The sequence below is a fragment of the Pinus tabuliformis genome, chromosome 3_2 (assembly GCF_031772625.1).
Source record: "Pinus tabuliformis cultivar Carrire ecotype Pingquan chromosome 3_2, CPIR1, whole genome shotgun sequence".
Classification (NCBI taxonomy): Eukaryota; Viridiplantae; Streptophyta; class Pinopsida; order Pinales; family Pinaceae; genus Pinus; species Pinus tabuliformis.
In genome coordinates, this window is record NC_142302.1 from 460,454,359 (window position 1) to 460,466,426 (window position 12,068).

The following is a 12,068-nucleotide window of genomic DNA, read 5'->3' on the forward strand; positions in this document are numbered from 1 at the left end:
TAAAGATATATATACTCAACTTCTAAATTTGAATTTATAAATGAAAACAATTTTTTTTAAACACTAAATTCCTTAAACTATTAAATTATATATTTTATAAACCTTTTAAAAAATTATAAATATATAACAATTAATATGTTTTTAACTAACCTATATATATATATAACATTGACCTACAAACACAATGTAATATTTTTTCTTAGGTGAAATTTAACATATGGTTGTATACAAAGACAATGTAATATTTTTTCTTACCGGAAATCTAACATATGGTTGTATTCTAATTGTTTTATGTTTTGGTTTTTTTGGGTTAGATTTATACAAATTTTTAATTTATAGGTGATCTCTGATGAAAAGAGCCTAGAGAAAGAGAAAGCTCATCTCCTTAATGTTTTTACTAATAATGGTTATAGTAGGCACCTCGGTTAGAAAGCTTTCCTCAAAGCCAACAAGTATTCAGTGGTTGAGAGAGACCCTAAAAAGTGAGTCTCAGGGGTTCATCTCTCTTGGCGAGTCTCAAGGGTTCATCTTTCTTACATCCAGGGGACACTGATAAGATTGGTAGAATTCTTAGGAAGCATAATGTTCCCTCCACCTTTAGACCCCTTAACACCATCCGTAGCTCCCATAGATCCGTTAAAGACCAGGTTGACCCCAAGGACATGAAAGGTGGCTATGTTATTCCATGTTCATGTGGGGACCCCATATGTTGGTGAGACAGGTCGCTCTATTAATCAAAGGATTAATGAGCACTCAGCTGACATAAAACATAGGAGAACCCGATCTTCCACCCTAGCTAAACATGCGAAGAAGACAAATCACCATGTATGCATTGAGGAGACCCATGTTATTGCCAAGGTGGCGCATTTCCATCACAGAAAATTTAGGGAAGCCATAGAAATCGAAAAAAGGCCAAGAAACCTCAATAGAGATAACGGCTCGAAAATTAGAAGTTGTTGGATCCCTGTCCTCTTCCCCTTGTCCCTTGCCCAATTTCCTTGTCTTTCCCCTCCTTGCCTTGTTTGATCATTGTCCTTTTTTCCTTCTCCTCTCTCTATTTTCCTTCACTCCCTCCATATATATATATATATATTTATTTATTTTTTAATAGGTTAAGGTTCTGTGAGTTTATTCTTACAAGAAACTAATTTGTATAATAACTAATTAACTATTTATTCGGAAAGTATATATTTACATTTTATTCCATATTATATTAATGATTTTAGGTTTTGATTTAGTTATATATATATCCTTGATTTTGGTTTTTATAGGTCTATTTCTTACAATTTCTGTCTATGATATTATTAATAAAAGAAACTATCTTCCATAATAACTTATTAACTATTTATTTATATATTTACACTAAATTCAGAATGCATATATTTACATATTATTGATGTAATGTGTTTTTGATTAGTATTCCATATTAGCTATTTTTAGGCTATTAATGAGTGATGTTTGGTGGTGTTAAAAAAAAAAAAAAAACCCTCCATGTTAATTTACTAACCTTTTATTTATTTAATTATAATAGTAACAACTATTTTACAAACTTTACTTTTATTCAAATGTTGGTAATGAATATAACAATAACATTAATAACTTTTGCTGACCAGTCAAATTTAGCCGGCCGTTTCTATGTGAAATTGCCCGGTCCAATATAGTTGTTTCCTAGTCAAATATAGCCTTTGGAAGATCTGCTCTCCCTATTTAACCTGTAGCCATGATCTGGTTCTTCAACTTGTCCTGACGATGAACCACACTCGTTCCACAAAAATATTACAATGTGATTTCCGCCGAAATATTTCTCATTAAACATCTAACCTTCCACATATATATATATATATATATATATATATATATATATATAATATTCACATACAAAAACAATATAATATTTTTTTGTTTCTTGCTTATGTGAAATTTAATATATGGTTGCATTCTAATTGTTTTATGTTTTGGTTTTTTCTAGAAAGATTTATACAATTTTTTTTAGGGGATTTTAATTTTCCATTACAATTTTTTAGGAGATTTTAATTTTTAATTATTTAAATTGCATTTATTAATGTTTCGGTTTTTTTTGCTTTGTTGTTAGGAAACAATAGAATTTTAGTGAGAATCTGCATTTTCTATTTAAATGTGTTTTTTAATGCATGAATACATTTAACTCCATGAAAAACCTTTAAAACTCTTAAATTGTATAGATTACAAGCTCAAATTAGATTTAGGGCAAAATCCAAAGTAAATGTGGACAGAAAAAATCAAAAACATCTATTAGTTACGCTATGTTCTTTTGAATATATAAATGACAAATTATGAAGACTATACAACTCAAAACTTCAATTCCAAAAAATCCTTGTAAAATTTTGAAAAGAAAAAATCAAAAAATTAGATATTATAATAATGGTTAAGCACTTTCCACAATAACATTAAAGTGCATATATACTATTAAATTTTATATTAATATAAAATGTATGTGCATATCCATATGCTCTTGTCAATAAAATCTGACGATATATGTACACCCCACCTTAACATTAAATGCCAACCTACAACTCCGATATACAAATTTTCCCAAACACTGTCTGTATGGTCAATGAAGAGCCACGTGGCATCTCCTTTTTGGAAGGGACCACAACTACACATATCGTCTACGTATATATATCCTACAAGAGAACCATCTCACCGTCTCCCGTTCTCCTGTTTTGAAGGTTAGATGTGGCGCTCCCCCAACTACTCGTCCATGTCATTCATCCCCTTTTCGTTTCAAATAAATTAGAGCCACCAGGGAGATTCTCAACTGTCAACTCTGCCTTGGAGCTTGCACTCTGTTCTCCCATGGCGATCGTGAAGACTGCACCCATCTGCCCAGGCCACCATGACTGGAACCGATTGCCCAAGGAGATCAAGTCAGACACCTTCAGATCTTCATCACAGATGGCCAAGATGGTCTGTGTCACAAATGGGACTTCCTTTCTTGGTCTCTGGATTGTCAGACAGTTGCTGCTCAGAGGATACATGGTTCGGGTCACTGTCCATAATACAGGTATCAGTAGCCTTAAATTTTTGGTCCAGCAGAGAAAATCTCACTTTCAGTACGTGGCTATAGCATAATTTTTTTGAGAAGTTACAGAGATGTGAAGGCTTTTGCCTATGAATTCCAGTAGATTCAGATCTGGGTTTTTGTAAGGTTTAGTATATGGGGTGCCTTTAAAACTCAGTGAATAGGTAGAAATATTGCTGTGTTCAGTGATTTGTTGGCTCATTAGTTTTGCTATGTGACAGGGGAATTGCAGAGGGTGGGAGAGATGGAGGAGTTTGCTTTGTACTCAGCCAACAATAAACTCACTGGTGTGGTGGCAAATGTGGTCTCTGATTCTACTGCTGCTCTTTGTGAAGCTTTTGATGGGTGTTATGGGGTGTTTCATACATCTTCCTTCATTGATCCACATGGTCTATCTGGATACACAGTGAGCTCATTGAACTTGATATTATTCAATTTTTAAATATTTTCAAGAATTTGAAGTACCTTAGTTCTCTGAATACTTGATGTGTTGATTGAACAGGAGCATATGGTGAATTTAGAAGTTAAAGGGGCAGAAAAAACAGTGGAAGCATGCTGCATGTCCTCCTCTGTGAGGAGGTGTGTGTTCACATCTTCATTGACTGCCTGTGTTTGGCAACGTTATGGATTCAGTGAGGATCGTGATTTTGTTGTGGATGAAAAATGCTGGAGTGATCAGCACCTTTGCAGGGAAAAGAAGGTAAGTTATGTCATGAAATGTATACCTTCATAATTTATCAAATTATATGTTAATAAATTTTTTAATATGATCTGGTTTTTGAATAGCTATTTGATTACTAAAGTTTATGATCTGGTTTTTGCATAGCTATTTGATTATTAAAGTTTATAGAAAAAGTTTATGAGTTGTGCATAATAAAACTTGCTTTTTGTATAGTTATTTGACTACTAAAATCTACTACTTTATATTAATAAATTTAAATTTATCAATAATATCTGGTTTTTAGATAGTTATTTGATTACTAAAGTTTATAGAAAAAGTTTATGAGTTGTGCATAATAAAACTTGCTTTCTGTCGTTTGGCTACTAAAATCTACTACTTTATATTAATAAATTTAAATTTATCAATAAGATCTGGTTTTTGCATAACTATTTGATTACTAAAATTTATAAAAAAAATTTATGGGTTGTGCATAATAGAACTTGCTTTCTGTATAGTTATTTAACTATTAAAATCTATAGAAATAAAAAAAATTATACAAAAATATTTCACAGTAAGTTCTATATAGAAACCTGCCCTATACAGAGATTTGATAGGACCTACTCTGTGCTTAGTTAAACACATATGGTTCTAAATTGATCAATAGGACTTGTATAGAAACATGCCCTCTATACAGAGATTTGATAAGACCTACTCTGTGCTTAGTTAAACACATTTATATGGTTTTATTTTTAAATTGATCAATAGGATTTGTATAAAAACTTGTTCACTATACAGAGATTTGATAGGACTTGCTTTGTGTTTGTTGATTTAACTATTAAAGTCTATAAAAATATATGATTTTGTCTAAATTGTATAAAAATGTTTAATTAATCAGCATGATTTTAAATTAATCAATAAGATTGGCTATCTAACATAGATTTGGTTACTAAAATCTACAAAGATAGAAGAGAGTTTAGGAAAATCTGCACAAATTATACAAAAAATACTTAATTATCTAACATATTAAGAAGAGTCTTTTTAGTAAATTTGTCGACCCCTCCTCTTTCGAACCAGCTAATGTGGTTCATCATCAAGTATGGTTCATCATCAAAATAATTAATTGAGATAATTAGTTTTCACCAGATTTCAATCTGATTGAATTGCAGATAATTAATTGAGATAATTAGTTTTCATGAGATTTATTGATTGAACTGCAGCTCTGGCTTGCCCTGTCAAAGACCATGTCCGAGAAAGCTGCCTGGAGAGTTGCAGAAGAAAGGGGAGGCGTGAATTTGGTGACCCTTTGTCCTGCCCTATTAACGGGGCCTGCGTTTTCTGCATCTTGCGCCTCATCCGCTGTTGCCTATCTCAAAGGTATACCAGATACTGCACATCACAACAACAAAAAGCTGTACGCCTTCAATTTTTTTGTTTTTGTTGTGGGACTTCAAGAATTGAATAAGAATCTCTGGCTTTCATGGGGATTTTGTTGCAGGTGCCAGAGAGATGTACGAGAGGAATCTGCTGGCGACAGTGGACGTAAGGAGGGCAGCAGAGGCTCACGTCTGTGTGTATGAAGAGATGGAGATTGGGGGCAGTGGAAGATATATTTGCTTTGATAAGGTCATAACCAGGCCTGAGGATGCCAGAGATTTGGAGAAGAAACTCAATATGGGATTGGGTTTTTCTGCAGATGAGAATTCTGAAGAGAACAGATCGTCTCAGTATCATATCGGATCTCATCGGATTTTCAATGCCAAGTTGAGGCGAATCCTGGATCTGTCGGCTTCTGGCCGGTCCTGCAGACGTGAGAGTGAGTGAGGAAAGTCTGAAAAGTAGGCTAAATTCTAATTGGCCATGTTCTCTGAGAAATCAATATGTTCCCATCCAGCACATGCATGGCTTGAATGAGGATGTACAGAAAATACTTTAAATAGTTGTCATGTCAGAGAGTACAGAAGTCATGATATGAGATTTTGGTTTTGTTTTACAGTGCAAATCCTTATGGAGATGTGATGCAAATCATGGGCTTTCAGAATGAAAAGAGAAATGGGATGTTTTGAGGGTATTTTAAATTAGCAGTAAACTGTCATATGTTTTGGTATTTTTTTTGGTTTAAATTTTGTAATTTTAAATATATAAATAAACTTAACATAGATATAATTTTAATTTTTTAATTTTAATAAAAAATTATTCAATTTATTTTTAAATAAATATATAATTTTTATAAATTTATTTTATTAAAAATATTTTAAATTATAAATTATATATATAATTTTAATTTTAATATAATTTTTTTAAAGTTTGATAGGGTTATGTTTTTATCATGTCGAATTTTTCATTTAGATTGGGGATATCGCAAGATTTAAACTTAAATTTCAGTTTTGGTTAAACTTCATTTTTACATTGCCAATTGAACTACCTCAAACAGACATAATTTATATACTTTTAATTTTAATATAATTTATTAAAAAATTAATCATATATTTATATAAAAAAAGATATATATGTGTTTTTCTTAATTGAAAATTTTTAAATAACCATTAGATTTAAAGAACAATAACTATTCAAAAGTGCAAAGCTTTTTTGGAAATGTATTGCAAATTATCAACCTTTATAATGGAAAAAAAAAAAAGAATGAGGTGCCTTACAATGTTTCAATTTGTATTTTTTAATGAAATTTTTAATTTATATTTTTTATTAAATTTTAATATAATTTATTAAAAAACATTTTACATTTTTTTTTTAAAGTATATATGTTATTTTAAGACTAGTTTATGATTTAGAGATTTTAACAAGACATTACAATAATAACTGCTCAAAAGTGTAAATTCTTATAGATGTGTTGTAAATTATAAAATTTTATATTGAAAAAAAATAATGAAGTGCTTTCAAAGTGTTTTAAATTTGGTGTAGTTTAATTATTATATATTTTGGTATTTTTTTTATAGAAAAAATGGAATTTTTTATTAAGATAATAAAAAGTTACATAGTATATGTATTTAAGCATTCAGTTAACTGTATGACTTTGTTCGAATTATAGAGTTGTTCTGAAATGGTAAGTTTGGGTATCTTCTACCTCTACCATCTCATTTTTGCTAATCAAGATCGCTGAAAACTTTATCCCGGGCCTCCTCAATGAGGAAAACCACCCAAATAGGATATTGATCAGCTTCCAATAACTATACTCCAAAAAGAGCATAAGCAAAAATTGATAGTTGATAAAAATAGCACCAAAAGATATATCCTAGGCCATTCTTGGCCCCCCTCATTGAGGAAAACAACCCAAACACGAATGAGTTCAGCTCACAGTTTAAACCAAGTTGATGTTGATGTTTACTAGTAACAATTTTACATAAGAAAAAATAGTGTTTACTGCTTTTAATATAGATTGTTGATAACAAGAAATAAAATAACTGACAGAAGAAAGTATCATATGCCAAAACCAAGTCTCTGTGGCAAGATTATCAAAATGGTGGTTGATCTGACACATGGATCTCATCCCGGTCTGCTTCCTCTATCCTCCAACTATCCATATCTTGTTGTAGACCCGCTTTACAAAGTTGGTATGTTGTGTTATTACGTTCCCCTCTTTTGGATGTGTATGGCTCCCGACCTCCACTGCTACTGGTTCTGGTTCTGGCCTTGACTCCTTTTGCTGCTGAATTGGCTGAATTGTTGGATGACCTTCTTCCTGCACTTCCATATTCTCCATTGAATCCTCATGTGGCTTATCTATATCCATCTGATCGTCCTTCAAGCCCTTATTCGACTTTCCTTCCTTGGTCTCCTCCTCTGTTGTTTTCCCTCCCTTTGCCTTTTTTTCCTTTTTGTGTTCGTAATCTAAAATTTGGGCATACTTGAATTCCTTGTATTGTAGATTGATTTTCTCTACCGAGCCTGTACGAGGGTTTAAGCATACCAATATTTGGGCCATCCCCTAATCTCTTGTTTGTATAAAAGACATGTCTACTTCCATGAATTTTCCTAGGTGGTTGCTGATGGCCTTGAATACTGATTCTAGCCAGAGAAACAGTGGTAGTCCAGGCATGTGTACCCATACAGGTAAATCGTCTACCCTTTCCCTCTGTGCATCAAACATGGGGTTCCATTTCTTAAAAAAGATCGGTTGCCTCCCGAAACACCAATTCCTTGCCATGACCCATTCCACTACTTCTCTCTTCCCAAACATGACCATGAACCATCTTTTCGCCAGAGTTGTGACCACAAAAGTTGTGTCTGGCACTTCTTGCAAATTTTTTTAGGTCCATTCTTGAATACAGTTTGCGGAGTATTTCTTACCTCCAGCCCTTCACACTAGGGTTAGTTCTGCAGCCTCCATGGCCTTGTCTATTTAAATATCCATTCCCAAGACCAAATTTGCTACAGTTTCACTTTTCTTAATTATTTTATGTTTTTTCCTCTTCTCCCCCGACTATCGTTGGCGAAACCCTTCCTCCATGTTCTGTGTGTTTTCTTCCACATAGGTTGTTGCTTCCGGGAGTGTTCCAGCTCGCCCCTCTTTCCTGAATATGATGAGTCCTTCGAAAATCCCTTCACCTTCTTGGTTTAACTCTTCCACTCTTGTAATCAGAACCTTGTCAACCAACTACCCTTCCCTTTCGCTTGCAATTCCTTTCCTGGCCTCTACCAACTTAGTTCCTCCTCTCTTGCCATCCTCCTTCAGACTTTCTCCAGCCGCCTTCCAGCCCTCTGACGGGCCCTCTGCCATCTCTAGCAAACCAACAATCCCCGCCCCTGTAAATGGGTTTTGTTGTAATATCCCTCCCCTTAATAATAAATAATAAATAATAAAAATAATAAATAATTCAACTTAACTTCGGGACGAAGTTCCTTAAAGTGGGAGAGTATGTAATATCCCTCCCCTTAATAATAAATAATAATAATAAATAAATCACTTAATAATAAATAAAAAAATAATAAAGATAATAAATCATAAATGTTAAATAATAAATGATATTAAAAATATATACAAGAAAATAAATAAAAATAATAAAAATAAAAATAGTAATAACCATACTAAAACTCTAAATAAGAATAAATAGAAATAAAACAAGAAAACTATCAAAAAGAAGGAAATAAAACAAGAAAGCTAAAAATCAAAAGAAAAGTAAAGAAATAAAACAAGAAAGCTAAAAATCAAAAGAAAGTTGCATGTAGACACATGGAGTGTGTGCATGTGGTTCCCTTTCCAATGTTGTTCTATTTAATAGATGGTGAGGAAGATGAGAGGCAGACTGGCATTCCATCTTTCCAAGATTCTATCTTTCATTCTCTTGGGAGAATGGTATTCTAAGACATAGCAGTCACTGGCAGTAGTACGTTGATTGAGGGCTCGGGGGTGGCCAGTTGTAGCAAATCCTTGCACAATTGAGCCTACGGTTGGGTGGAGAGTCGTCCCCAAAACCTGGTTGCGGTAAGCCTACTTCTACCACATGTAAGCACAAGTAAGCACTATTCATAGTTTGAATTTAGTTAATTAATTACATGATTGTTTGGCTAGGTAAGTGCCACTTTGATTTAAATTTAATGTTAATAAGTTAATTAGATATTTATTTTGGGCTGTTACATTTGTTGCAGAGCCTTATTACGTCCATTTTTGTGAGGGCTTCTATTTACATGGGTATGTAATAGTGTCAACCCAATTTCCTCTTTTCTGAGCCCTAACGCCACCTCCTGGCAGGTGCTTCGGCCTTCTTGGCTTTTAAACCCACAGCTCATTACAATATCCTCTAACCGGCCTGAGTAAAAATGACCAAGAGGATGAGAGGGGTCATGACTTACTTGAAAACCTTCACTATCCGCTACTCTGTAGCTCCGACAAGGACGACCTCTCTTGCAGTTGTTTCCCTTCCCAGCTTTCCAGACACGACAACCCTAGACTTTCCTCCAGGAGTCCTAGGGTTTTGCTTTGCTTCCAACCCGCTTCCGAACCTCCTTTCTTCCTCCCTGAATGTCCAGCTGGACGAATATACCTCTTTATATTTTGGTCCTTAAACACCAGACCCCAGAGCGACAATATGTCCCCAAGTTCGAGGTCCAGATAAACCGCATCGCTCTGTTTGACCATCTTCTGCCTCCCTGTTCCTTGTTAACTGCTTAGTGAGGAAAACGACCCTCTCTAGTCCAACTTCAGGTGTGTGATGTGGATAGAGGATGACAACGCATCTCTTAGTAACCCTGAACTTCGTTCCACCGATTGTCATTCTCTGCCTTAGTTCATGGGTTTATGGTGATTCCTACACTCAATATCGTTCATGTTTATCGTCTTCCACCTGTCTGACTTTGTCCTCCTGTGCCTGACAACCTCGAGCCTGCCAACGCCATCTGGTCACTTCCCATACCACCTCCTTGTTAACGTCTCGACCCTGCAGACCTCCCACCTACCGTCAGATCCCACAGTTTCCTCTTCTCCCCCGCCTGTCGCTGGTGAAACCCTTCCTCTCTATTCTGTGTGTTTTCTTCCACAATGGCTATTGCTTTTGGGAGCGTTCCATCTCGCCCCTCTTTCCTAAATATGATGAGTCCTTCGAAAATCCCTTCACCTTCTTGGTTTAACTCTTCCACTCCTGTAATCAGAACCTTGTCAACCAACTTCCCTTCCCTTTCGCTTGCAATTCCTTTCCTGGCCTCCACCAACTTAGTTCCTCCTCTCTTCCCATCCTCCTTCAGACTTTCTCCAGCCGCCTTCCAGCCCTCTGACGGGCCCTCTGCTATCTCTAGCAAGCCAGAAATCCTCGCCCTTGTGACAGTGGACGTAAGGAGGGAAGCAGAGGCTCATGTTTGTGTGTATGAAGAGATGGAGATTGGGGGCAGTGGAAGATATATTTTCTTTGATAAGGTCATAACCAGGCCTGAGGATGCCAGAGATTTGGAGAAGAAACTCAATATGGGATTGGGTTTTTCTGTAGATGAGAATTCTGAAGAGAACATATTGTCTCAGTATCATATCGGATCCCATCGGATTTTCAATGCCAAGTTGAGGCGAATCCTGGATCTGTCGGCTTCTAGCCGGTCTTGCAAATGTGAGAGTGAGTGAGGAAAGTCTAAAAGGTAGGCTAAAATCTAATTGGGCATGTTCTCTGAGAAATCAATATGTTCCCATCCAGCACATGCATGGCTTGAATGAGGATGTATAGAAAATACTTTAAATAGTTCTCATGCCAGAGAGTACAGAAGTCATGATATGAGATTTTGGTTTTGTTTTACAATGCAAATCCTTACGGAGAATGCAAATCATGGACTTTCAGAACGAAAAGAGAAATGGGGTGTTTTGAGGGTGAATTAAATTAGAGTAAAATGTTATATGTTTTGGTATTGTTTTGTCTAAATTTGGTGATATAATTTGTAGTTTTAAATATATAAATAAATTTAACATATATATAACTTTAATTTCGTAATTTTAATAACTTTTTTATTTAATTTATGTTTAAATAAATATATAATTTTTATAAATTTATTTTATTAAAAATATTTTAAATTTTAAATTATATATATATTTTTAATTTTAATATATATATATATATATAGAAATTGATAAGATTACATTTTTATCATGTCTAATTTCTTACTTAGATTGGAGATATTACAAGATTTAAACTTAAATTTCAGTTTTGACTAAACTTCATTTCTACATTACTAATTTAGCTACTTTAAACCAACATAATTTATATAATTTTAATTTTAATATAATTTATTAAAAAATTAATCATATGTTTATATAAAAAATGGTATATATGTGTTTTTCTTAATTGAAATTTTTTAAATAACTATTAGATTTAAAGACATTACAACAATAACTATTCAAAAGTGCAAAGCCTTTTTGGAAATGTATTGCAAATTATGAACTTTTATAATGGGAAAAAAGGATGAGGTGCCTTAAAAGGTTTCAATTTGTATTTTTTAATGAAACTTTTAATTTATATTTCTTGATTAAATTTTAATATAATTTATTAAAAAACATTTTACATTTTTATGTTAAAAAGTATATATGTGTTTTTTAAGACTAGTTTATGATTTAGAGATTTTAACCAGACGTTGCAATAATAACTACTCAAAAGTGTAAATCCTTATAGATGTGTTGTAAATTATAAACTTCTATATTAAAAAATAATAATAAAGTGTTTTCAAAGTGTTTTAAAATTGGTGTAGTTTAATTATTATATATTTTGGTTGTTTTTTTTTTTTTTTTGGGAGAAAAATGGAACTTTTTATTAAGATAATAAAAAGTTACATAGTATATGTATTTAAGCATTCAGTTAATTGTATGACTTTGTTCAAATCATAGAGTTGTTATGAAATAGTAAGTTTGGGTATCTTCTAACT

The 12,068-nt window shown here is 33.4% G+C and overlaps 1 protein-coding gene across 1 annotated transcript; it reads left to right on the forward strand.

The window, feature by feature from the left end:
• The first annotated feature begins 2,676 nt into the window (after positions 1–2,676).
• Positions 2,677–5,714, forward strand: LOC149181288 (NAD(P)-binding Rossmann-fold superfamily protein). Its single transcript, XM_089416543.1, has 5 exons — positions 2,677–3,043; positions 3,283–3,467; positions 3,564–3,761; positions 4,940–5,096; positions 5,218–5,714. Exons 1-5 carry the CDS (start codon positions 2,836–2,838, stop codon positions 5,541–5,543), a joined length of 1,074 nt encoding a protein of 357 aa, XP_089272669.1. The 5' UTR covers positions 2,677–2,835; the 3' UTR covers positions 5,544–5,714.
• Positions 5,715–12,068: the final 6,354 nt, after the last annotated feature.